Genomic DNA, 27,347 nt, shown 5'->3' on the forward strand with positions numbered 1-27,347 from the left:
GCACTGCTGATTCTGACGTTTTTTAGCAACCAGGTGACGTTTAACAAAAATAAGGAATATAGCAAGGAAACATAGTTAGTGCCCTTGCTCTGCACAGCAGTGTGAGCTGCAAGGTTGTTGGGAACTGATTTGAACACCACCAGCTAACAATGCTGACAAAGTCCATCCCTGGAGTTAGTGGAGCAAGTTAGTGCAGCTGTGTGCGGGGTGGTTTTGGTATGTTGCTCAGCTTATTTCAGTTCAATGCCTTTCCATATTAGTGCTTTCTGAGAGAGCTTCCTTTTTACTTCCTTTTCGTGGTCTGAATATGGCAGTGGGGGGGGGAAGGGCATGCAATTTTTGAGTGAGTAATTATACACTACAAAGGCATTCCAAATGATTGAATAATTGTGTAATCAAGTTACTTTAAGTCATGTATTATGTGCCTGATAGACAGAAATTGCTCCTTCCTAAAAATAGCATTTTAAAAGGAGAGCATACTATATTTTGAAGCTGATCTCTTAGGATCTGCTGAATGTTGTTAAAAAGAAACAAAAAAGTGATAAAATGCTAGTCTTGCTGTTGTTAAAAGTTACAGCTGATCTTTGGTTAATCAAAGCAAATGACTTGCATAATACAAGAACTGAAGTATGCACCAAGTTCCCAAGTTCATTTTTCTATTGTCAGAAGAGGGAAGCTATAGTCTAAAAGCTGGTCGTAAAATAGGCAGCCTGATCTCTGGCATCCAGCACACAAACTCAGAGCATGCCTGGGGTGTTCTTTGGCTTTGGGGGCACCCTGTGGGTCTCCAGCATGGTGCTGCCTGTGCCTTCCTCCTCCTTTTGTGTTTGGGCTGCAGCTTTGTCTGCCTCCAGACAAACACTTTTTCATAAAGCGAAAGCGATTTTATTGCGTGTGAGCTCATTGAACAGCTACCTGGCCCTTGTCCTCTTTTCTTGTTTCTGATTATTGCCTGTGAACAAGAACCCTCACATCTATGTTTGCATTTATGAGCATCAATAATAATGAGCAGATGCTCATTATTGCTCACAAAAATGAGCATTTCCTTATTCTATTGTTGTTTCTGGGTTTTTGTATCATTAAGCAGGTTGTGTCGTTTTTCTTGCTTGTAAAATCACCCCATGGCTGGTGGTCTGAAGTCAGTTTATTGCTACACAACTCAGCTGTGATTTCTGCATGAGTTCATCTTACACACAGTAAATGCCATGAATTTCAGTTTGGTCTCCTGGATGGGATCTCAGCTGTCTTCAGTTGTGGTAGTTTGCAAACTATAACCCAAAATTAAGGAGAAGCTTTCAAAAACCTATCCTAGTAGTGTGCAACTAAATTTGAAATCCAGTTGTGTTCAGGGAAGATCAGTTTGTGCCGTTTCTCCCTGGTGATGGCTGCACCCCTGGTTTCCCTTTTACCTTGTCCCTCCTTTGGCGACAGTGTGCAGGAGGTCATGCTGGTTCCCGGCCATGGCAGAGCTCTGTGGGCAGCTCCGGTTTGCAGCAATTTGGGGCAGAAATCACTTGCTGGCATCTCTTAAGGAGAGATTAAGAGAGATCAAGAAGTTACCTGGCTTTCTCCAGTGCTGGGTCTGCTGCCTTTTGCCTGTCCTTAGGATTCAGATCCCTAGAAGAGATGATTTTCTCAGCTCGTGTTTTGAAAAACCACTTGCTCCATCTTCAGGGGGATCTCCTAATTAGGCAAATGAGCTTTAAGGAAAGACAAGAAGTATTTTGGCTATGTGCTTTGTATCTGAATACTTCAGTCCACTCGTGGCTAGAACATTTGGTCATTTCTGGAGCTTGCAGCTTTGGGCTGGCAGTCCAGACAAGCTTAATTGCAAAACAGGTTTTTTAACCAAAAATGTTATATTTGCTCTGGGCTATTTCAGTCTTTTGTCTAAATACATACTGAGAAGGTATGTTTGGATAGGTTGGGTGTTCATGTCGAGTAATTGGATCTTCTGGCTGCTAACAGCTCTGCTAGGTCTTGTTCAGGACAGTTCTTGTCATCCTGTCACCTCTGGGGAGGGTGAGGGACTTTGGTGTATTTTTAGGTGGCGTCATTTGGCAGCTGAACAATAGCTTCTAATTTGTTCTCATCTTCTAAAGGACCAAATCAATCTGGGACTATAGTCTGCTCATTAACAGCCTTCAGACACACACACACACACACACACACACACACACGCACACACACACAAACAAAAAACCCACTTGCCAAGTGTTGTCCTAAAGCTGCTAAGAGCTGGAGTCGCACGGTGCACTGGAGGCTGTCATTTTGTCTCCCTGCGGACAGCGGAGGAATGAACTGTGTGACACCTGCTGCCTTTATCAGTTCTCTGTGGCAAGGGAGCTCGCTTTAGTTTGCTCCTTTTTTTGTCCTTCATTATCCCTTTGCTTAATAGACTTCATCGTGGCTCATTCTCTGTTATACCCTTGGGATTTAGGGAATGGATTAGGCTCTTTGCAGGGCAGGGGAGGTTTCATCATTTAGAAGTTACCTGTGTTGGGCTCCCAGATGCTGCATTCACCAGCACTGTGTAACCAGATGCTCTTTATATGAAATAAGAGTCCTGGAAGTGGAAGGGGAACACTGGGGGAGGGGGTGGCACTTCGTTTTTTTTAACAGCTTTGATTTTCCTTCAAAACATTATTTGATAGATGATGCCAGCTGCAAATCAGGTAAGTTCAGCGTGTCCAGCAGTAGAAATGGCAGAATTAAGGTTGCATTTTTGTTGAATGGGTTTACTTTTCCATGGGCCAGGTTTACTTTTCCATGGGCCAGGGTGAAGAGCAGGTCAGGGGAAGGGGCTGAGCTTCATGGCTTTCACCCATGTGGGCTGTGGTGTGAAGAGGAGTCAGCGCCTCGCATGAACCCGTGGCAGCCTGCAACCGGAAACGTTTCTGAGTGTTTCACAGCTATGCTGGAGTGAAGCATGTTCCAGCTCAGTGAGGAAAAGATAACCAAAATGTCCTTTGTATGTGATACTCTTATCTTTGGGGTATACTATGGGCTGAAAGAAAATTGTAACATCTTACTGGTAAGACTGGTCATGTGGCAGTGGTGAAATGCTGAACCTTGAGAGCTTCCCTACGGATACAGGGTAGCTCCTGTTGCTGCTGGACCAGCAGAGCAGCTTGTTGGGAGGTGCTATATTTTTATATATGCCTTGGTAAGAACGCCCACCTTCAGTTAAGGGTAATATCTGAAAGTAACAATCCCCTTCTTTTTATTACCAAGGAACCTCGAGCCAGTAACACAGCTGTATGTCAGCGTGGATGCCAGCACCAAAGAGAGCCTGAAGAGAATTGACCGACCCCTCTTCAAGGATTTCTGGCAGAGGTTTCTAGACAGTTTAAAGGCCTTATCTGAAAAGGTACCCAGTTGAGAATATTTTTTCCTTCCTTCTGCGTGTTACCTGCCTGGGACAAAAATGGAGGACGGAGGGGTGTAAGATACACCCAGAACCCACTCTGCGGTCTGTTAGCAGCATGTTTTGCACATAAGATGTATAAGATACAAAACTCCAGCATGGTTGATCAGTTTTCTATGTGAGAAGAAATTCCATAACTAGGAGAGGAGAACGTGTCAAATGGGACAGTAAACTTTGTAAGTTTAAGATAATGAATATAAGATGTGAAGATAAGCGATGAGTTTGTAAGGTAATAGGTTTCATAATGGAACATGGACACTGATGGCTGCTGAAAAGACTAAAAATTCAGGGAAGCCTAGGAAGAATTGTAAATCCACACAGTACTCAGCACTGATTCTCAAAGGCTCCCTTGAAATTGAAGTACATAAAGGTCGTAATTTGTGTGCTGGAGATTCCTAGATCTACTTGCCCTCTTGCTACATAGTTCTAAGCACATCTGCTAACATCTGAAAGATTTAGTCGAAATAGTGTATTTGAGCATAGTTCGAAGGGTGTTCCTTTGCACTGTCAGTGTTTTGTGCCTGTCCAAGACAGCTGAATGGGGACCTGAGAACATGGGCTTGTGTCTGCTGCTGTCTCAAAATTCAGTCCACCGTGTGAAGTGTTTTTAATAGCGATTAATGAATCACTCTTGGTCTCAGCATCACATGAATTAGTAAGAAAAGTGCTTCATGAATGCCTTTCCTCTCTTGTTTACTGATACTGCACTCTGGTGGAAACAAGTACGGCTATTTACTGTTTTGGCAGAAGTTTGCATGTTACCTGCTGAGATGAACAGGCAAGAGACTGTTTCATTTGAACCAAATTTACTGCCTTCTGAGATGACAATGTTGGACCATTTTCTGCCAAATATGCTTACGTTAGGAGATCCAGGAGACTCAGTGTAATTGAGTGACACTTTCTTCTGCAAAGGCATGTGGGTAGCTTTATCAAGCTGTTTTTAAGTGCCAGCTGATCGTGTTGAGCAAAATCTCAGGCCGAATACTGAGCTGACTGAAATTGAGTACAAACTTTATCATTAAGCACTCTGAGTGGAAGAGGCTTTTGAAAAAGAAGGGGAACTAAACTACGGAAAGCAAAAATACTGGAGAAGTCTTTTGGGAAGCTGATTTTTGCTCTCCTGTCTCTCTTGGCCCTGGTAGATATGGTTTGTTCATTGCTGTGTGTTTTCAGAAATTTCCTTGCAAAGAACTGGATGTGGAAGTACTGGCAAGTCTGTCCATGATGCTAAAAATACCCTGGTCAAGGTGAGAAGAAGAAAAAAAGCTCAGCTGGCAGGTGCATTTTCTCCTAAAAACAACTGCACTTTGAAGGGTCCTTGAAACACTGATAACACAGGAGCCAATTAATAGTTGCTCCAATGGGTAACGCACTGTTCTGGCAGCCCCTGCTCAGCTGCACATTGCATCATCACACACAGGCAGCAGCAAGAAGTCTCAAGGAAGTTGCTGCTCATAAGTTTTTCATTTAATGTTACATGTGGCTGTGGCACCTAAAAAAAATATCTTGAGCTGCTTCTGGGTGGAGGCAACTGTTTTCCTTCCAAGTGCACTGCTCGGTGTTCACATGTGATTTTAAGCACCTTCCTTAGGACTGTGATGAATGAGGGGTGCTGAAAGCTAATGCACCTGCTGATATTCCTGAGAAATACAGCTTCTATTTCAGAGTGGATGGTGAAGTGCTGATGCATTGTGTTGGGAAAGTGATGCTAATATATCTGGAAATAAAATACAAGTCCAATATTTTCACACAGCCTGACAAACCATGCAGGTTTATTCAATTTAATTCTCCTGAGACTGAGACAAGCTGGCGTTGCAGCTGATATGAGTCACTGCTAATAAGAATCCCTGATAGGCTTGATCTGGGCGCATTTTAAAAAATAAATAGAAATGGGCAAAGGGAGTATGGAAGGAAGAAAAAAAAAACAAAACCAACAAAATGGTTGTACCTTGCTATGCTTGCTGCTGTTTTCGGCACGTGCTGCTCCTGCTTGCAGGATGCCCACCGGCAGGTAGAGAACCAGGCCGTCCTGTGGCTGTGTGCTTGGTGCTGCAGGGATGGGCAGCTAGAGACAGGAGTGAATTTAATAATGCATTGTTCCCAGGGTGCTTTCACAGCATCATGCAACGTGTTAGTGATTAGTTGCTACAGCGTTTGCAAGGGAAGTTCAGGAATAAAAAAAAAAAAGATTTGTGATATTTCTTTCTGCAACAAACAGGAAGAAACCCCTGCTGTATGGTTCAAGTGTTACCCTTTCCAGAGGAATTCTCATTTAGATGGTCTTTGTGTTGAGTTTGCTATGCTGAGAAGTGTTTCTTGAGAGAGGAATTTGTTAAATGGCAGGTGGACTCCCAGAAGGCTCCGTTTGTTTCTCATCGTGTCTTCCATCCTCCAGATCAAATTGAGAGGAAGAGGAAAGGTGCTGTGTGCAATTTAGAATATGCCCTTTCTGAACGTCACATTTGGGAAGCCTCATAGACTCATCCTCTGACAGCCTTTAGTTCATCAGAACAACCGAGAGGTGACCCGACTTGATGGACCAAGCATTTGGAAGAAGCACTGAGAACGTGAATCCTTCTCTCCTAGGGATGAGAAGTCTGTGTCTTCCAGTGGTAGGAATTTCTTCCAGCCATTGCTTTTTCATAATGCAGTGTCCAAATGAGAAATGAGGTGCAAATTAATTTCAAATGTCCAGAAGCTCAGGAGGGGAAAAAATAGATTTTCCATACCTCATAATTTTCTTATCAAGCTGATGCTTTTTTTTTTTTTTTCCAAAAATACCTTTAACCAACGTGTTGCCTGACGACGAGAACATGGAGTTGACATTGCGAGCTCTGAAACACCAGCAGACCTATGATCCATTTTGCTTTTCTGACTTTGTGCTCTGTTTCCCTCAGTGTTACTCCAACAGATTCTGTAGGTTGAGCAAGACTTGAGAACTGTTATCTTGCTGGTCATAAATCACCAGGTGTTTTCCCAAGCAATAGGGACGTTGACTGAGACAAATGCAAACCACCGTGTTGCTGGTACATGAAGTGGAAATGCAGTGACCCAGTATTGCAAAAGTGCTTATAGATTTCTACCCAAGTGCTCTGAAAATAACTGGAGAAAAATTGGTGATGGGCATAGCAGCGGGATGTGCCCTGCTTTGTGGTTCAGCATTACATCTCACCATCTCTGAGCGTTTTTCAATTTCTGTGAGTTTGGGAACACAAGATAACCTTTGAAGCAGGTGCCTGCTACTGTTTGGACACTGGGTTCGAGCACTGGGGGAATGCTCCTTGTTGGTGCTCAGGTGCTCTGAGGAGCACTCTTCCACCCTTGACGTGGTGTCACCTCTTCTGTCCGTGTCTTCTTGACTTAATCATGATAAATCCTGTCCAGTCGGCTCAGCGCGCTGTACCTCAGAACTTGCTGTGCTGCCAGGCACCAAGTAGGCACTGCTGAACTGCTGTAGCTTTCAGGGGACAGGTGCCAATGTTCTCTGAAACAGATTGGAGCCATGCACAAAGCAAACGGGAAAAAACCCTTCAGGTTAATAGGTGTTATGGCACTGCGGGAACTGATGATGAAGCAGAACCTTACCTTTCCTGTCCTTCCTGGAGGGTCACAAAAAGCAAAAGAAGTGGTTTATTGGTGCTTTCCGGAGTTCAGTGTCTTTATACATCATACACAACTCTTGCTTTAAGTCTTGGGTAAAACCTTGCCTTCATTTTTTCCTTCTTCAGAGGAATTAAGATTTCATAGAGAAACAGGGTCATGGCTCAGTGGGTGAGGTACAGCAAAGGTCTCTTTTTTCCTCCCACTAAAAAGGACCAAAAAAATTAAAACTCTTAGCTCTGCTTGTCCCAGGTTATCACATATTTGACAGGATGTTGGCTTTCCAAGGACTTCAGTGCCTGTGGCTCTTTCCCCTTGGCATAAGGTGATAGAGGTGGTTTGTCCAGATAAAGGCATGAAATATGAAACGTCTCGTGTTACCGCCTCCCAGGTCGGTGTTGGCACATTACTTACAGGTAGTTCCTTCTGCATTTCTCAGCGATGACACCAACTTGCATATTTAAATGTTTTCAGTCTTGCATCTGTTGCTGTTTCCTTTGCTCTTTTCCAGTATGATTCTTTCCTCAGAGTTACCCTTGGCTTCTGTGTGGTTACAAACATAGTGTAAATACATTGAGCTGCATCTGAAGCGTGATGCAGTGATCGTTGTGTAGTATATGACAGTAATGATTTCTTTTATGAGAAGAGCACATTTGATTTGCATGGAGATTATTTATGTGGTTGCTGGGGGGAGGGACTGGTTTGTAGAGCCCCGTCTGTTTCTGAGTTAAGTGACTTTTTGAGGAGAATTTAAATGTAAAATTTCTAGCAGATGTTAGAATCGGTAATCAATTTTGCCACTATAAATTTAGAAGTATTTGACTCTTCTGCACAGAAAATGCTCTCTACCAGCTGTGTGCTTGTTTTAATAGTTTTGCTAATGAGACTTCTGGTGTAAGCCTTCTGAAATGCAATACGATACGTTGCAAAGGTACGATATTAAGTTATGGTTTCTGAAATACATCATCTCCTTTCAGCTTAGCTTAGAGCAAGCAGCAATCCAAATGAGGCTTCAGCAAGATTCTTGGCATCAGAGGGAGTGAAATCTTATTTCTGCTGTCTGTTCCAGTATCTATCGGTTCGCTTACAGGCAAGAAAAGGGGAAAAATGTTCATAAACACACTTCATAATCAAAGACGATCCAATATTCCGAGGTGCTGGTTGTTGCTGTGCCTTAAGAAGACAGGATAGCGAGTCTGGCTGAGAAGCAAGGTGTCTCTGGCCTACCGGGGCAGCCGTTCCACTTGTTCCCCAGCGCTTTGCCCCCTCTCCACACCCGTCCCCTCCTTGCTCACCGTGTGGGGCTGTGGGCAGCCGGGCTGCGGGGCTGCTGGAGCCACAGGGGGGCTGCAGCCACCTCCTGCCTGCGGGAGGCACCTCCCCGAGAAGTGGGAAAGGAGAGGTGGGCTTTGACTTCTGAAGTGTAAATGGGAGAAACAGAGGGCTCTCCTCCTCCAAGTTCACCCTTCTGTTTCCCTCTTGGCTAGCACACACCGTTCGGCTTATCTACTGCTGCTGCTAAGGCTTTCATTGGAAGCATTCACTGTCCCTCCCTTCAATTAAATGTGGTCTGTCTCTTGCCGTGAGCCCCTTCCTAGACACTGTGAGAGACACTGGATTTTTAGAGAACCTGGTTCAACAACCACTAAGGAATGGCTGCTCTGGGAGCCAGAGCTCGCGGCTGCCCGTTTTCCTCTTTTGTTCTCTGGTTGTGGAGCAGAGCAATGGTCTTCATGCAAGGGCACCCTGAGAGGAAGAGAGCACGGGTGTGTTTTTGTGGAATCTTAAGGAGAGAGTGGATCTAAAATTCTGCGTGTGGCAACTAGGCAAAAGAAATTTATATCTGTAGTTTATTTGAAAGCATGTTTTTACTTAAACCTATAAAGTTAAAGCTACTGGGCCAAGTGCCATGGACTGGGATTGTGCAGAGCACTGTATAATATTCCATTCTGCTAAATGCATTAGCTGTGAATTTCTCTTCTCACTGACCGAGTATCAATGGCTCTAGCATGATGGTTCAGATGAGAAGTGTTTATTTGGTTCATTGAATCTATTCATTTGACATTTCAGGGAAGATGAGTTGACAAAGCATCTGCAAGACTGATCTATTTTCTCAGAGTGTAAAATTGATGGAAATTTAAAAAAAATGGATTCTGTAGGAATGTGGTAGCTGGTGTGCTCCTCAGAATGAGAGGGAGCATAGCCACAGACCCCACGCCAGGTGAATAAAAACAGGCGGTGGATTCCTTTAGAGAGGGTAAGAAACCCTCTCACAAGCTATAGTGGATGGAGTGCTACAGCTGTGTTCAGGTGACCAAGGCTTGCAGAAGTACTGCAGTGACAGACAGAATTCCTTTCCCAGGGCTGTCTGGGGCCACGCGTCCCCTGGTGGAGCAGCATCTGGGAAGGCTCTTCCTCCACCTCGGGGTGACACCGGAGCACTCGGCTCAACCCGCAGTGACAGTGCTGGGCTGAAACCAAGGAGGAGCACCTAGCCTCTTCCTCCAGCTCTCTTTTAGGGCAGGATCCTGTGGCAAGTAGGTGGTGGCAGAGCTATCACAAACGATGGCTGTGATCAGGGAGGTGGTCTGTGACCTCCTGAACCATGTGCCCCATCCCTCATTTCCACCGGTACTGAAAAACCCATCTGGAGCCTTGTTGACTTGCAAGTCCTGTGCTCGAGAGCCAAGTTCTGCACTTTCTCCTTGGACAAAAGTGCCGTTAGATTTGCCAATCTAAGAAGTGCAGGAATTATACCACGTGGATTCAGAATCTCCTCTGAAACTGCTGAATTGCTGTTTGTGTCTTTTAGATAAATTTGGGGAATTTATTGTCTTGTACATACTTAAATACAGAAAGCTGGTAATTAGTAAAAGGTCAAAGCAAATTGGTATATCAAAGGTGATTTATTTCTCATTTCTCATGCAGCTAAGGCCTTTGGGATGAGTGAACTTAGTTGAACAGTTTTGAGAGAAGCCATTTCAAAGTGCAATAGGTGCAGTTGCTGTACTGAATAGTGATTTTTTTTGGGGGGGGGGAGGGGGGTCCTCCCTTTCTTATTATCCCAGAAGAGCACTTGGGTCCTTATAAATCTTTGCTGGATGATCTGGTATTAGATGCACTGTAAATCATCTCTAGCCATTAGTTGTAAAAACAGAGTAACGTAGAGAATGTAAGTGGTGATGAGCCCTGGAGTTGAAGAGCTGATGATCCCAAGTGTTAATGCAGCTGTTCGCAGACCTGTAAAATTGTGCATCTGCTTCACTGCGTTTGGCTCATTCTGGCTTGTGTGTTGAAATTGTTCCTCTATCTTGAAGAGCCTTATTTCTCTGTAGGTCTCTTCTGAAGAGTCCAGCTTTCTGTGAAAATGCAAAGATCCTTAAGGATGCCTTAAACACCAGGTCTCAGTTTTAGAAAGCTTTATTTTGATATGGATGCCCCATCCCTGGAAATGTTCAAGGCCAGGCTGGATGGAGCTTTGGGCAACCTGATCTGGTAGAAGGTGTCCCTGCCCATGGCAGGGGGTTGGAACTGGATGGTCTGTAAGGTTCCTTCCAACCCAAACCACTCCATGGTTTGATGTTGGAGCTTCCGGTAACGTTGAACCACGTACCCCTGAGGGCAGGAGCCTCCAGTGGGGGTGGAAGTTACATTCAGAGACGCTGACTTTAACCCTTTTTTGTGATTTTTAAAAAACAACATCATTATGAAATATGTATCTCAGACTAACAGATACCTTTGAAGCATGCAAGGTTTGGGTAAGCTGTTTTTCTGTTATCTGTGGTAAAGAATACTTAGCATAGCATCTTCATCCAGTTGGCTGGGATGTGTTCCTACCAAAGGCTCTATCTGTGCTAGGCAGTCACTCAAGGAGAAAGTTGCCATTTTTGTTTAAGCTCCCAGGACACGTTGCAGTTGTAAAAGGTGGGTAAATTAACAGCTGAATGTGTGCCTTGGTGAATCTATGTGAGGATGGTGCTAATCAGTGGCAATGCACGGTGCCTCGTGCCTGAGGCTTGCATTCAGGCAGGTTTGTGAAGCCAGGTGTTTCCCCCTCTGCCCTGCAGGAATGGGATGTGTATTTGGCCCCTGATTTGCTGTGGCTTTGGGTTGCCCCTATAATTTAAGGTGTTCTTTCCTTCTCCACCCAGCTCCTGTCAACTGAGCAAATCCCTGATTCTTTTTTAACTACTTCATTTTCATGTATTACTTGCGGTTGTACATGCAGAGGGAACTGGGAGATGTGATGTAGCAGTACTGCCCTTCCAGCGAGCTGGGGACAGCAGGATGCTGCATGGCAGCAAATGAGAGCTCTCATGTTCCGCATGATGCTCCAGGAGCATCCCACCCAGTAGTTTTCAGAGACGCCCAGTTGCTCTGTGCCTGTGTCTCCATGCTTGAGAGCACATCAAGCATACCAGCGGGGCTGAGAAGAGACGAACCTTGTGCTTGCCCAAAGCTGTCTTCCTCAGAGATGGTGCATGTAGAGGATGTTTATACCCTAGCAGCTATAAGCAGCCCGAATCAGCGGCGCAGTCTGATGGTCATCACATCGTGGGACGTGAGAGAGCTTGCAGTGGTTTTGTCATGCCGAGACGGGAGAGGTGGCATGCTGCAGTGGATGGCGGGATGTATCTTCATGCAGCTGCGGGACTGGAGTGCCGCACAGAAAAGCAGCGGCAGCTTCTTTGCAAGCAGAAGTGCTGCTTGCTTTGCTCGCTGCCAGCCTGCAGTCTGCCAGCCTCTGCTGTGCGCGCCGTGGTGCTGGCTTACTGGGGGCTGCGAGACCCGGGCAGCTGGGGGCTCAGCTTGTTCCACGGGTGGGACTAGATAGGGCAGGGCCTGAAGAGTTCGGGTAGCGCCGTGCTCTGCAGTGGCGATATCCTACAAACAGTGTATCTGTAGGGAGTAATCCTGTAAATCAGTGGGAACTGAGAGGAGTCCAGCTCCTCAAGGCTAAAGCTCGGAGGCTAATTGTTCAAAGCTGAGATCCAGATACAAAGCCTGCAGGAGCTGATAAAAGGCTCCCGGCGCTGCCCCTGAGTACTCAGGTAAGTGCTAGTGAGATGTGCTGGGATGGGGGTTGCTGGCAGCCCCGGTTCTGCAGCAGCGTTCATCTCCCCACGTGCATTGCAGAGCATCGTCTAGGTGCAGTGAGGGGCTGCTTTCACAAACCTGCCCATGCAGAACGTTGTTCCTTGGGTGCTCAGCTGGGGCATGTCCTCTGGACACGTCACCTCCTGGCGCATCTCGCTCTGTCCTAGCACCATGCAGGAGTGCTCTCGTTCCCCAGCTCCTGCTGGATCTTGACTACCCAATAAGATGGGCAGCTAAAATGCTTAAAGCCCATTCACTTTTGCATGGTTTTTGGTATTCCAGATGATAAACTCCTGAGTTAGGGCTTTACACGAGCAGTAGTCTTGCAAGGATTGCTTCACCAGTAAGAAATTTTACTTCAGACTCCTCACTTGTATTGTTCTGTGTTTAATGAAATGGGCAGGATTTTCAGCAAATTATGGTGGGGCTTTCATTTCTATTTTTAGGTGAGTTGGACAAAACCCAGAAGAAAAATATTATTCTTTGCTTCGCAAACTGTGAGAGTGATTTTTAATGAGGTAATTATGTTTTTATGGCAGATTAATCTCTGCTTTCATCACTTTACTCTTGAAGTTGCATGGCTGGTTTGTTGTTTTCTGTGATAGCAAATGTCAGTTTATTGTCTTAAGCACAATAGCCCTTCTCCGGCCTCGGCCAAGCCTGTGTTCCCCGTGGCAGCGTGGTGTGCCGTCATTCAAGCGGGCTTCACATCTGCATCGCTGCCTGAGTTGTACCTGTGGCAGTGCTGATCTTTTGTCAGAGCACGAATTCTCTTTCTGCCTCACAGACACAATGTCTCCATTTTTCTGTTATCCTCCAATTGCTGATTTAAAGCATTGTTATTACAGGATTAGTTAAAATGCAGTTTATTCTTCCCTGTGTCCCCTGTTGCTGAGCAAAAGCACTGATTTTGAGGAATATTCCGTTAGAGCCCTGCAAAATTTCAGTGGGATGTTGTTTTCCTGGCTGAGATTTCCAACTACAGAGGTCCGTAATGAAGCATCCAAGTCTTTGGCTGTATGTATAAATAACTGCTGGGATGACTTAAAAATACCGAGCACCTGGCAGCTGACATCGGGGAGATTGGGTTCTTCCGTTGGATCCGAAGAGATTCTGGTGCATGTTCAGTTTTATTCTTTGGCCAGAAGCATTTGGCTAAAGTTGGACTCTTTTAAACTGCTCTTACCCCTTGCTTTCTTTGTGCAGATCAGTGCCATTCAAGTTTAAGTTCCCCTGGCTGTGTGTTAAGATATTTTTCATGTTCCTATGCGGGGCAAACTTTCCTCCTTGCCTGTAGTTGCTTTTAATGTTGTCCTCTTCTTGACTCCCTTAGGCTGCCAGGGCTACAGCTGTGCGTTGAAGTGGTGCCCCCCGGGACTGCCGCATGAGCAGCAGCAGCAGCAGCCGGCCCGCACCTGTGGCCACGCAGCCCAGGCTGCGGCGTTGGGTCCAGGTGCCCGAGGGGAGTGGTGGTGCGGAGCTGTAGCCAGGACCCGTGCCCTCTTTTGGGGACATAAAATGAAAGGAGGCTGTGGGGTGTCCTGGGGGTCATTTCAGCCTTTCCCTATCACAGGCTGAGTCCAAATGGCTCTTTTCCCCACGTGTGAACAGACCAAGAATCAACCCCATCCTTGCACACTAAGTGAATGCGGAGGTGCCGGCTCGAGTTGAACAGAGCACTTTTAAGGTCAGCCCAGAGCAGGTCATTGGTTCCTTGGGTTCCTCACCTCTTTGGTGCCCAGGTCACTGTGCAGAAGGGCAGGAGGTGAGGGGCTGAGCAGGTCAGATGCTGGCCAGGCTCCTGTGCTTGTCTGCGCTTCGTGCTGTGTGAGGAGCAGCAGCCGGCGCTGGGCCCAGCTCCTGTCCCCCCCCTGCTGCGACGGCAGCTGCTGCCGCGACCCGTGGGGCTGCCGCCGCGTTAATTGGAAGCTGCCCGTGCAGAAAGGTCCCGATCTCGCCTATATTTGGGAGCTCTCCCAGCAGCGTCCCCTGTCAAGCTGCTGGCTGAAGTCCTTTCAAAGTCAGCAGGACCTGGGCACAAACTTGGAGCATCGCTGAGCATTTCATCCCAGGAAGGGCTGTGATGGGCTCTTTCAGTACTGCCTGCGTGTTTTCAGCTGAGGCTTCAGCCTGGCTTTGGTTGCAACAACGCTTTTGTGGAGGGTTTGGTGTGAGCCCTACCAGACTTGTGCTAATGCTTTTTCTGTCTGTTCATTGTTAAACATGCTCTTTCCCTGAGGAAATGAAATATTGCAGGCTGTGTGGTCTGTTTAACAGCAAGCTTGAAGTGTTTTTTTGCTGATGATTTGATACGGTCTCTTCTGATGCTGTTTTATTTTAAATTGTATTGCACTGGAGTTTTTTCTTTCCCTGGGTATGAATTTTACATGATAATTCCTTCAAGTTCCTCTAGATATGACAAAAAGCAGTAATTAATCAGGAGAATATTGTTCTTGGTGACTTACAGGAGCAGGTACATTAAAAGCAAGTCTGTGGAAAATGGATAAGCAGCAGTTATGGCTCTGATCTACTTAAAATATGTTCAGGCTTCGGAACAGAGATGTTACCGCACTTTGGCTTGTTTCTGGAGATATTTAACTAAAATGGGTAAATTATTACTGAAGTATGAAGCAGTAAAGTAGATGATAAACAATAGGTGGCACGTACAGGAATAATGGTTATGGAAAGGAGAATGTGGCTTAAGAAGCTGATTCAGGAAGGTAAAAGAATGAAATCTGGTTTTTCGCCCTGATTTCCAGTCTGGATTGTTTATACTTGTGCTCAGTGCGTCAGCAGGACTGTGTGCAGGCTGCAGGGCGTTCCTGGCTTAGGAATTAGTGCTTGTATCACTTCGGGACCTGCTTTTGATTTCCAGGAAGAATTTCAAAGCTATTCAATAAAAGCTGTTTTTTTTTTTTTTTTTTTTTTTAAAAATCAGATATTTTTCTTTTACCTTTTTTAATTTAAAAATGGTAAAAAAAAAAAAAAAAAAAAAAAAAGGCAAAACGGAAGTCCAACTATCATGTTCTTGTAATTATTGTTCACGGTAGCTTTTTTCAGTCTTTATTTTCAAAACTCTAGAAACAGAAGAAACCTTGTGTCTTTTCTACTTGAGAACAGCCGAGTTTTTATTCTGAACTCTTGGGTTGTAAAATCTCAGGCAAGCAGACCAGGCACTTCGGTGCTGATCCCCAGGTAGATGCTGGCATTGAGCCCTCTCCCTTTTCGAGCAGTAAAATTAAAGTTCTGAGCTTTGCTCTGGTTTTACAGCAGAGTAGCTAATGCGTTAATTATCCCATGGTAAAATGCACTTTTTTTAGCAGCGAAGACAAAGCCTCAACTTGCTTTAAACCGGTTTATTAATAGCAAATGCTTGAACAATGTATGTTTTTAGTAGATACCTACGCAGCATAACCTATTCAGTTTTCTCACTTTAATGACGGTATTAGCCTGAAGAAAGGAAGCCAAGAACTTCTGTGCTTTGTGCTGAGTTAATCTTTGAAGGGAAAAAAACCCTCCTCTGCTGTGCGGATCTGCCTGGCAGAAGGCTCTCAGGTGCTTGCAATGTGACTTCTAGGAGGACGCCTGTCGTGCCAGCGCTCAGGGCTGGGTGCCTGGTGATGGATGAGCCCGAATGAAGGGATGAGCCCTTTATTTAAGGGGAGGGTCCTGGTTGCCAAAAGAACAGATTAATCTGCCGTCCTTTCAAGGGCACCAAGTCTGTTCCTGCTGATGCTCTCCGGGAGCGAGGTGGGGGCCGCAGCCTCTCTGCGGGGCCGGGGAGCCTGCGGCTCCGCAGTGCCGTGCTCAGGAGAGGCAGAAGGGATCCCGAAGGCTCGCTGAACCTGCAGTGCTTTCAGAAAAGCTGACTCCAGGCTGAACGGGAAGGGTTTGGAAAGCTGTGAAATCTGGGGCGTGTTGGCATTTGAGACTTCCTTTTGCAGCATTTTGGATCTTTTATCCTTCATGGGGTTTGACATGTACACATGTGTGCTACTGAATGTGGTGAATAGATGCTTGGCTGCAGGGATATTTTTTTTCTGATCACATCCCTGTGACAAGTAATTTCCAAGTGTGAAAATTGCTTTGATATCTTCATTCAGGACTTGCTCGCCTAGCAAGGTGTTGTGTAACCCGGACAAGGGCCTTGAATCGAGTGCTTGGAGGGGCTGGGGCTGCCTTCGGGGGGCTGCTGCGTGCAGAGGGCAGGGCAGGAGCATCGGCACTGCTCCAGGCTGTGAGGTCGTGCGTGTCTTCAGCTTTTGGGCTGTGGTCTGTCCTGGTCCAAGCTGCTCCTTGCCAGCTGGGTAGCTCTGAAAATGTGTTATGAAGTCAGTTTGCAAGTTGAGCCTTTCACTGAAGGGAATGAGAAATATTAATGGAACTGAGAAACTGGCTTTTGAAGTGGCTTCCTATTCATCATCTAATACCTGCAAAGGATCTGTGAAGCTGAGTGAGCGAAAGAGCAAGTTGTTTAGAGCCTGCACCATAATTTCTTCTCCCCAGAGACCGCTTTCTGCATTTAAGCAAAGCGGTGTTTCTGTTGACAATCCATGTTTTGTTACTTGGGTGTCATTAGCTGCAAAACATGGATTTGTTTTGAGGAGTCTGAACAAAAAGTAATTTTCCAGCAATAAGCTTATTTCATCTATATCACAGGGAGGTATGAGTGTTTAGGCTTTAAGCTAGGGAGTCAAAACTGAAATGTGGGGTTTGTGTTTATTTCCAAACAGTGGGACTGCGTTATGCTGTGTCGTTAAAAGAACGAGTCCAAGTGACACGATCCAAGGTAGGGGTCTTGTAGGATCCCAGAGCATGGTTTGGAGGAGGAGGTTTGTCCGATCTTTGCCCTCGCTTTGTTTGCCCCAGCCTCCTGCAGTCCCACAAGGTCAAATCGTGCTCCTGCCTCCATGCCCCAAGAAGGGAGCTGCTGAACTCGTACAAACCCATCAATCCAGCAAGCTGCTGCCTGCAGCACGCGTGACGTGCCCACCCCTCCCTCTTCCTCCTGAGATTAGACCTGGGATGTTTTATGAAGAATAATTTTATTTGATCTGCAAAAAGATGAATGTCGAGGAGGAAGGAATTAAAAAGAAATTATTTAAAAAAACAAAAAAAAAAGCCCAAATCTCTCCTGGTTATTGAAGCAAGAAGGGAGCACTTTGTCAAGCTGACGTGAAACCTTTATTAACATATTCTGGGACAGCGGAGACCAGGAGAGGAGTGTCACCTCGCAGGCCTGCCTGGGAGCCTGGGGTGTGTTGGATCATTTTGCTTTGAAATTTGGCCAGAGTAAAATTTTAAGACTAGGAAACTTCTAGAATGGTTTCAAAGGAAAATGTAACTGCCTCAGGGCTGTTGGCGGCTTCAGCTGGGTGTTGGCTGCCCCAGTGCAGGACGGAGAAAAGGAGCTGCATCCCTCGGCTGGCCCTATCACGGCTTTGAGCTCTGCCCACGGGGTGCTGCTGTTGCAGGACCAGGGCATGAGACACTTCTTTGAGACAGAAAACATTGGTTTTTCTGTTATCTGAGAGAGAGACCAGCATCTTAGATCCAGATAATGAAGTATTTTGTTATAGCAAGTATTCTTCCCTCAGCTCTGGTTTATTTGTCCCCTGTGCCCTGTTTTGGCATTCAGGGAGCACAGTGCTTCTGGGGGTACCTTGGAAAGAGTTTAGCAGGAGCTGCCTAAGGGGAAAATGCTGCTTTTCACCAGGTTGGTTCCTCATTCCTTTGTCTGAGGTGTTGCCAAGCTGACCCTCGTTATTTGCATTTTGGACCCTGTTACAAAAGCATGACTGTTGGGACATAGTTTCAGAATACAATAAGAGAGGAGCAAATCTGGGTTTCTTGAGCATGCTGTCGACACTGACATGGTGTGTCCTCCAAAGAATAAGGTTTGAAAGACTTGGAAAGGGGGGCGACCAGTCCCAGTGTGTGTGTGTGTCAAATAGGGTTCTCAGTGTTCTCCTTTTTTATAAGACATTTCTTGGTCAGTGATCTACACTGAGGTGCCTTTGGACCAGCTGTAACATACAGTCCTAAAGAAATGACATTGATGTATTTTAAAGAAGTCTGCTGCGATAACCAGAAAGAAGGTTTGAGAAAGTGAGGGGTATTTGTATAAAACTGCTGAGTTTCCACCCATATGCCCGGTGTCCTGGGCAGGCAGAAGGCTTCTATTACAGCCTTTAATACGCGAGACTCTGGATGAGCTGGGGAGGGGTTCGTCAGAACCGGGCAGGGTCTCAGGACCACGTTGCTGTCCTTTTGTCTTTGTCCCCAGGGACCTGCAGGAACATCTCCCAGCGTGCGGGATTTGATACCTGGTGCTAATTATCCTTAAGCAGCAGCACAAGCCCTCCCGGTGCAGTTTTGGCACTTCTCAGAGATCTGCTTTGTGCTTCCAGAGGATGTTATGACCAGCACCGGTTGCTGCTGTGGTGCTTTCTCAACAGCAGCTCCTGTCACCTCTCTCCAGGTAGCATCTCCTGAGCCAACTGATTTATCAAGGGCACAAGTAAAAGCATTGCTGACCCCTGAGTGGGGTAGGGAGGAGGCTGCCAGGCAGAGAAGGGTGCTCCTGCAGGGACCCCGGGGCACAGAGCGCACACCGGGTCCTGGAGGAGTGCAGCGATGGCGTTACTTCACCTCCCGGGGGGCTGCAGGCCAGACCCCTCCAGCCTTAGCTCCTGGGCATGCGGTAAATGTCCTGTGACCTTACAGGGGTCCTGCTGGGATCCTTGTAGGGACAAAGTGAGAGGGGATGGCACACAGCAGGGCAGTCACAGCCCAGCATCCCTCTCTGCTCCCGTCCCGCCAGGAGACCCTTCCCTGGCTGCTCCTCTGGGACTGGAGCGCAGCCAAGCAGTGCTGGCCAGGCAACTTCATTAGGCTCTGGAGTGTTCATAACTGAAAAAATAATAATCCTTTAATAGTCAGTTATTCAGTTATTCCATTTCTGAGATCGGCCCTTCGTAGAGCATGTCCTCCAGCTGTGATCTCCATCAGGGAAAGGCTGAAAACGGCCGAGGAACGCGCTCAGTTTGCCCGGCTGGGTCAGCGGACTTACTGGGTGCTCAGAGCATCGCGTTGTGTCGGGGCCAGGCTGCATCCTGCCACAGGGCTGCAGGATCTGTAACACATAACCCCTTGGTGCACTCCATGATTTCTGTTATATTACTTTATGCAAGTTATTCAGGCTTCCCCAGCCCTGAATAGGTTCACTTCAGTGGGCCCGACTGCTCTTTTCTCCATGTTCCCAGTTCCTCACCCAGGTGTGAGCTGCTGTTGTTGAATCTCCTTCAAGTAGGCCTTGCTGGCTGGTAGGGCTCCCCTTCCTGCTGTCCTCCAGCCTCAGCATGCACTTTCTGTTGCCACCCCAAATTGTGGCTTTGTGCTACAACATCCGACCTAAGGGAAGGTTCTGTGCTGCGCTGAGCTGTTGGTTGTGGAGGTGCTGGGCATGCTGCCCTTGGTCCCCTTCCCACAAGGGATTTCAGAAAAATCTGGTGCGCTGCTGTGGCAACTGGCAACTTCTGAATGGCCAGGACAGGAGCTGCTGAGGTGGGAAGATGCTTCCAGCTATGGTCCCATCTCTCCTGCTCCAAGTAGTGTCAGCCCAAGCAGCTTGCCCAGTACTAATCCTGGTTGGGTGAGCACAGGGACTCCTCAGCCTCTCTGGACAAAACATTCCAGTGTTTAATCACCTTCCCCATAGAAATCTGTTTCTGTATGGAATTTGCTCTGCTTCTGCTTCTGCCACTTTTCCTTCCACTGGGCCCTGCTGGGAAGGGTCTGTCTCCACCTGCTTTTCTCCCCCACCAGGTGTTTATTTACAAGGACACGTTCTTGTGTTTTCTCTTGTGTTTTCTTGTGTTTTCTCTTCCATGTTTCCTCTTCTCTGCCATCCTGTGGGCTTGCACAGCTGCCCCAGCAGCTCTGTCCTTGGCAGGAGCTTGGGGCACCCCCAGACTATGGAGGCCCCCCCCGCCTGCTGCTTTGCATCAAGAGCCCTTTGACATCAATGTGCATTTGGCTCCAAACCCTCAACTTTCACCCATTTGAAAGGATCGTTACCATATTCACTTTTTCTTTTACACTAATGTTATTCTGATGGCTGTCTGAAGTGAAATAATGGTTGCTTTTCCTGGAAACGTGGGGCGTAAAGCATTGCAGTCTGTTTTTATATCCTGATGTTTTAGATCATTAAATTCTCAGGGCTTAAGCTCTTATTTCTTGTTTTTCAGCGCTTAAGAGAACCTCCTGGGGCCCTATTGTACAAGCAAATACAAATAATACATTAATAAAACCGGGTTGTGTATTTGTACTGCCAGCAGTCTGTAAGGATTGTACCTAACACTGTGCACCATTAGCCCCGCAGCCGTTCTGATCTGGCATTTGTACCACGTCTTTCAAGAGGCTCTTCCCTGCTCAGATGGCACATGAGAGATGTTCCCTGCTGGAAAGAGGTTTCTTGAGCCACAGCGCTAGCATCTGATCTATCCAACTTTTTTCTGGTATACCTCCAGCAGTTTAGTTCTCTTTACTGGCTTCCCTCACTACCAGTACTGATTAATTATCAGTTTGTGATGCGTCAGCTGTAGAAGTGAGGGACAGCAGACAGGGACTGCAGGTCGTAACTGTCGCTTAGTGCTGTCCCTTGGGGAAGGAGCCCTCTTACTGCGCCCCCAGCAGCTTTGGTTTCATGAAGTACTTGAACTTCACGGTTAGACTCCTCAAATGATGGAGGGCATCTATTTGTGGGTATTAAAACTGAGGTTTAAATGGGAGAAACAGCTCTCCATGGTGGCCTTATTGCCCCAAGAAAAAGGCATGCTGAAGTATGTTACTTGATGTACGTTAGAAAATGTCGTGGTGAAAGTAAATCAATAGCATTTCATCCTCTCCACCAAACCACTCTTGCTGTATCTGACACCTCCCTGGTGTGTTCAGCGGGAGCTTCAGACCACTTTTTGTGGCATTTAGGTTTACTCCCTCTGAAAAAAACAAAACAAACAAAAAAAACTTGTGGGAAAAGTGTTTGCATGCCTGAGCCCAGTTTCGAAGTGGGAGAGGGAACAGACTGCTAGAGTTGAGAGCAAAGCACGGGGAGTGATTAGGGATTAGCCCCTAATACCCATTCTTGAGATGATAGGAATAATAAGATGCTCTGACTTTAACACCAGTGCTCCCAGCACCGAGGTGCTAGGCAGAGAGCTGTTCCCTCTCATCCTGGCTTGCAAGACTGCAAGTGCCTGGGCCTCAGACACAGGAGGGCAGGGGAGGGAGGCTGGCAGCTTGCTGCACGTGCATGTCCTCCATCAGCCTGGGATTTTTTGTGAACGTTTGTATTACTGCAAAATTCGTGCTTGTACGGTTGGGTTTTGGTCACGGCTGCCGGCACGCCTGTTCCCTGGCTCCTCACCACAAGCAGCCGTTGCTGGCCACGTGCCTTGGGCAGCCCTCCCTTGGCAGCCTCCCCGCGGCGGAGGCACGGGGCAGGGTGGCTCGTCCTGCGGCCCCCGTGCCCCCCTCCTGCCCCGGCCGCCGCACTGTTGGTTGGGAAACACCCTGAAGGGGGCATAAAGAGGTGAGCAGTGCAGGATGGTGTGCCTGTGACCCCAGCAGGACGCAGGGCTCGGTAGGGTCAGCCCCATGTTTATGAACCCTACGGGAGCCCCGTTTTGTGTTCCCCGTTTTGGAGCCATGTGTAAGAGCAACCAAGAAACCTTCAGTGCTGGCAGCTCCTGGCGATGGCCGTGAGTGCCGGGTGGAGGGTTGGCTGATAAGAACCAAGCATGTGTTGGTTTCCTTTTCAATAACCATGTTTGTTAATCTTTGCAATCTGATTTCACACATTTCAGCAGGAAAGAGTTGCGGTTTTTTGAAATGCGTTGCTTCTGCTGTATTTCGGCAGTGAACATGCTCAGCTCGCTCCTGAGCTGCCGGCAGCCCCCTCCAGTGTGGTCTCCTAGGGGATGTGGGTACTTCTGGCACGCTCCTCTGCCCCCGGGGATGGAGGGCAAACCAGTGTGCCCCTGTGCGGAAAATCACGGTGGTCCCCTGAAATCGCAGCGTGGCATTCCCAGAGCCACCTTCCTGCAGTCACCTCAATTTCTGCTGCCAGCTAGGATCACTGCTCACCTCTTGCTGTGAGTGGTCCTGTGCAGCCTTTGCAGCAGGAAATGTCTTCTCTCCCTTTGGAGATCTCTTACAGAAATGGAATTTGGGGAGAACACTTGGGTATTTTCTAAGCTTGCTCCAAGCAGCGTGGCAGTGCGGTAAACGACTTGGGTTTGTCACATTAGTCTTCTGGGGTATCGATGCCCTCCTGAACTGCCAGCACTTCATCTACCAGCAGGTCGTGCCCTCCTTGCTTGGCAGAGGTGATACGAAGCAGTTGTTCTGCTTCACACTTTAGCTGTAAATTTCGTTCATTAGTCTACTGGAGCTTTCCATGCATGCGCTGATATTTTTCATTCCGGCACTTGAGACCAGTTTCTGCCCGGTCCAGTATTCTGTTACAAGTGCAATGTCTTCACATTCCCCAAACAGTGTCTGCTGTGCGAAGATCAAGTAGATTTTGTAAGACTTTCATCCCACCTCCCACATATGGGTTTCCTGTATTTTATTTCTCCCTGTTTTTTTCCTGTTTTATATCCTCCATTGATGCAGATGATTCAGCCAGCGGTGGCGGTGCTGCCCTTGCTGGTTTTAACAGGATGGATTCGTCCCAGTTGCCATGTGCTCGTTGCCAACTTATGCTTTCTGTGCACAACAGAGATATCCAGAAATCTGCTCCTAATTTTAGCACAAAAATATCCTATTGAAACAAACAAACAAAAAAAACCCCTAAAGGCTTCACTTCATGTTGGACCCCCCCCCGTGCTGATTGCACCGGGGACCTGATCTGCTGATCTCTGAGGGCTGGCCCTGTAGGACGGGTCTGTATCAGCAGGCTTTGAGGGCTGGTGTTAAAAACATGACTTTATTTACTGTTGCCTTGAAGCTGCCTGCATTTGTTTACCACTGGGCTGACCTTTGGGGAGACATTTCTTGATTAATTGGGTATCTAATCACTTCAGACGATTGACAGGCAAGCACGTACCAGCATTTTTCTTCCTGTTAGATATTTTCCCTCTGGTTTCTTATTTCCCTGCTAAATGATGCATTTATTTTGCAGTCTCTCATTTCTAAATATGTATTTATATGCTATGCGTAAAACAGAGTTTATAAGCTATGTGTGAAGTATTTCAATTCACAGAATAATTGACCTTCAGTAATCATTCTCTCAATTGTTCTTTAATTGAAGTTACTCTTCCACAGACTTCGGTAATAAAGATGCTACGCTATAGAATTATTTTCTCAAAACACTGTTGAATCCTTGTAGGAATTAAGTCTTCTCATATGCTTATCCCTGGAGAGTGTAGCAGGTTTACCTGGTGCTTTAGGCTCTCAAGATGACAGGCAGCAGGCACCAAGTGCGTGGGATATGCTTTTGTGTGCATTGGCTTTTAGTTCCCTGCACACACCCCAGCACCCTAAAGACTCGCCCCTTGTTCCTCTCTGCTGCTAGCTAGAGGAAGGAGGTGCTCCTTTTTTGATTGTGCTCCAGTAACTTGTTAATAATCTGGAACACTTCCATAGTAAACTGGTGTAGAATATTGGTTTAATTATTTTCCTCCATGGAAAGCACTTGTATGTTGTTTTAGGACGGTGATGGTTTGATTTTTACATAGAGGGCAAAATTCACTCACATTGCTTGTAGGCCAGAGGGACCTGCAGAAGTAAAATGTGGCTGGGATAAACAGATAGCAGGAAACTTCCATTCTACCTGGGGAAGGGTGATAGGGTGAACTACAACAGAGCCCTGAACTCAGTGTCCTGGCCCCTGTCCTGGCTTTGCCCTAGCCAGTGGGATGCTGCAAGGGCATTGCAGGGCATAAAGGTCTGAGGATTTGTGATGAGAAGCTCAGTTCAGCAGCAGATATCCTTATTACCTCATTGTTCTGCGGTGGGGAGAAAATGGAATAAACTGAATAGTGTACCACAAGTGGCATTGAAATTGGGGTGACCTTATGCCACAGACGTGTTAATAGGTAAGGGAGAATCCCTTAATTCAAGTGATGGAAGTCTGGACTTGTGGAGCAGGAGAACCTGACTCCAGCCCTTGCTGGCTGTGAAATCCTGGCCTCGGTGTGCAGTGGCCTTTGTCGCATCGCGCAGCCAATGTGCTGAGCGAGTGCAGTGAGTTACTCCAGAAAATCTAACCAGAAGTTGGTCCAGAACGCTGTATTTCACCTACCTCTAGAATCTGGTGGAAGTTGAAGGGGAGGAGAGGGGAAAGGGGCAGATGTAGGCAGGGAGCCTGGATCTGTCCCATGGCCAAGTGATAAGGATGCCTTGATGGCCAAAGTCCTTTTGTCACCAGTAACTGCTGCAGGGAGCAGCCCTTGGAGGATGCATCTGAGTAACTCCAAGGAGAAAAGTTCTCAGAGTGCTGCCTGGAGCAGTGCACGGGGATAAATCCAGCCTGGGCATCCTGGTGCGGCGCGAGCTGCCCGTGGCGCTCAGCTGGCTCGTCTTTGGCATGGGGATGGAGGGACCAGGTGGGGGATGCTGAGGGCAGCGAGGGGTGGGCGCTGCTCTCGTAGCCACGAGTGCTGAGGGTACCGTGGTTGTCCGTAGCAGTTTGTGCCACGCTTGTTGCAACAGGAGGTTGTAAGTGAGGTACCTGCACCGTTTCCTGGCTGTGATTTTCAGCTGTCATGTTGTGCCTGCAATAAAACGTTCTGCGTAACTGGTCGCCTGAGAGCCTTTTCTCTGCAATGTGGTGGAAGAGTTACCGGACAGGGGCAGGCAGTGCTCCGTCTGCTATTGTTCAGCCTGTCCAAAAGTGACCAGGGCCAGGTGATCCAGCTGGAGGAAATAAAATCGCTGTAGAGCAACTAATGGTGAGATTTTATGCCTGGAGAAGCAAGTTAAAGTGAGAAACTTCCTGGTTATTTTCCAAATAAGTAAATGCTCCTGTGAAAATGAAGTGTCTGGGTTTTATAGAGAGGAGATGGGGCTTTGTAGAGCAAAAGGTGGCTCAGCTCACAGATGTGGAGCTTCCTTCAAAGAACAAGTGAAGTGGCTCCTGGTTTGGGTCTGCTTTGTCTTACCCTGTGGCTTCTTGGAATAAACTAATGTGTTTTTTTTTCCTATTTGAAGCTGTGTGGAAGGCTGGAACATCATCCATGTGTCAGTGTCCATTGCTAATGATTTATTATTATTTTTTTTACAGCAACAGCGTACAGTCTATAGGCTGACACTGGTGAAAGCTTGGAACGTGGATGAACTCAAAGCCTATGCTGACCTGGTATCCCTGGGTAAACCAGACTTCATCGAGGTCAAGGTGAGTCGCACATCAGTATTTTACCTTTTTCCTCCCTGTTCCCCACATAAACAGTGTTAAAGTTTCCTTCTTCCACAGGTTTCACTGATGTATAAGGAACGTATCTCTTGCTTTTAACATCAGGCAGACAGGTTTCAGATGCCTTATACGTGTGCTCAGCGTAGTCTTCAGTGTTATGCGAGACCAGCTTTGTGGCAGCTGACATCAATTTCTGCCCAACAGAATCATAACCCTCTGGGCTTTTTTGTATTTCTCATGAAAGCAGGGACAGATAAATAGTTTTAGACTTGTTTCTTTTATGTCAGCCAACATTTAAAGCAAAATGTTCTAGGACAAGCTGGTAGTGTGTGGCATTATTCTTCCCACCGTAGTCTCAAATTCTGCCGGGGGAAAGGCGATAATGTCTGACTTAGCGATGTAGTATTCATCAGGCTGTGCAAAACAGGAGGAAATACTGTCCTCAGGACTGGAAGAGCAACTAATAGGAGCATGTGAGACAGTAGGGCAGCAGGTGCTTTATCTTGGGATTAATCAATTTAGTATACAGAGAATGTAAAAAAATAAAAAAAATAAAAAATCACAGCATGTTCTGTAAGGGGTCATTATGAGCGTTTTCTTCCAGCAGCTCCCCCTGCAGACCAGCACGTACCTGGTCTGCATATTTGCAGCTCTATTACTTCTGCACTTTCCTTTCTTTGTCCTTTTTCTTTTTTCCATTTTTCTTCCTTTTGTAAAACCTTTATTTACTGCTGCTTTGAAGAAAAAAAGTTTGCTGCAATTTCCGTATGCAACAAAACCCAAAGGGGTCTTACAAAAAGGATGGAGAAGAACTCTTTTCTTGGGTGGATAATGATAGGAGAAGGGGGGTGGTGTTAAGCTAAAAGAGGATAGATTTTATTAGACATTAGGAAGAAATTCTTCACTCAGAGGGTGATGAGGCACTGGCACAGGCTTCCCAGAGACGTTGTGGATGCCACAGCCCTGGAGGTGCTTGAGGCCAGGCTGGATGGGGCTTTGGGCAACCTGATCTGGAGGGTGGCATCCTTGCCTATGGCACGGGGTTGGAACTGGATGACTTTTAAGGTCCCTTCCAGGCTTGGGCTGGAAGCAGTTATTATCAGTATTGAGAGTTCTTTTTGTCTTTGAATGTGTGCTGCTGAAGTTGATAGCTTGATACAAACTAAGATGTTCAGTATGGTTTGGGGGTGGAAAAACCCCTCAGTTTTACAATGCATGTCAGGCTGTTTTACAAGTAAAACCTGGCAGAAGAACTGCTCCTGTGGGACCCTTCCACCTTGCATCTCCTCCCTGTCTCCCTGCAGCCTGATGGTACAAGATCCTTCCTTGCAGCAGTGAGGAAGACAGATGAGTGCATGCCAAGTGTGGAGGGTGAGGCTGTGCTACTTAGACTGCTCTGTCATGTAGAGACTTTAATTAGTAAAAAAAATGAAACAGGTGTAAGTTAATCAATGTTTCCGAGTGCAGATTCCCCCAAGCGCTCTCCAGGGCAAACATCTGTCTATTCCATGGCTGCAGTTCCTTTGCCTGGGGAAGGATTCAGCCTCACAGCTGTGGTTCTCAGCACTCCCAGCAACTCCTCCCCAGCAAAATCATGGCTTGGACTGTTGGGGAAGTAGATGAGAAGCCCCCTGAGGTGGTCAGGGATTGACTCTTGGCACTTACCCAGCTGGGCCAGGCTCCTGCCCAAGCTGCTTCCATCAAAAGCGTTGTCTTTGAACCAGGCACTTCAAGGTGCTTCTCAGTTCCCAAGCAGTGACAACTTTACTCCAAGGAAAGGATGTGTACTGGGCACTTCACCCTGTT

At 46.9% G+C, this 27,347-nt stretch overlaps 1 protein-coding gene across 1 annotated transcript in view; it reads left to right on the forward strand.

Moving 5' to 3' along the window:
- Window positions 1–27,347, forward strand: part of LOC118176263 (S-adenosyl-L-methionine-dependent tRNA 4-demethylwyosine synthase TYW1-like) — a 94,782-nt gene that overhangs the window by 53,569 nt on the left and 13,866 nt on the right. Inside the window, exons 13-14 of the mRNA XM_035343175.1 lie at window positions 3,235–3,370; window positions 25,413–25,523. Of these exons, the coding sequence (XP_035199066.1) occupies window positions 3,235–3,370; window positions 25,413–25,523 (247 nt within the window). The remainder of the gene's footprint in view (window positions 1–3,234; window positions 3,371–25,412; window positions 25,524–27,347) is intronic.

Source organism: Oxyura jamaicensis, chromosome 19, assembly GCF_011077185.1.
Source record: "Oxyura jamaicensis isolate SHBP4307 breed ruddy duck chromosome 19, BPBGC_Ojam_1.0, whole genome shotgun sequence".
Classification (NCBI taxonomy): domain Eukaryota; kingdom Metazoa; phylum Chordata; class Aves; order Anseriformes; family Anatidae; genus Oxyura; species Oxyura jamaicensis.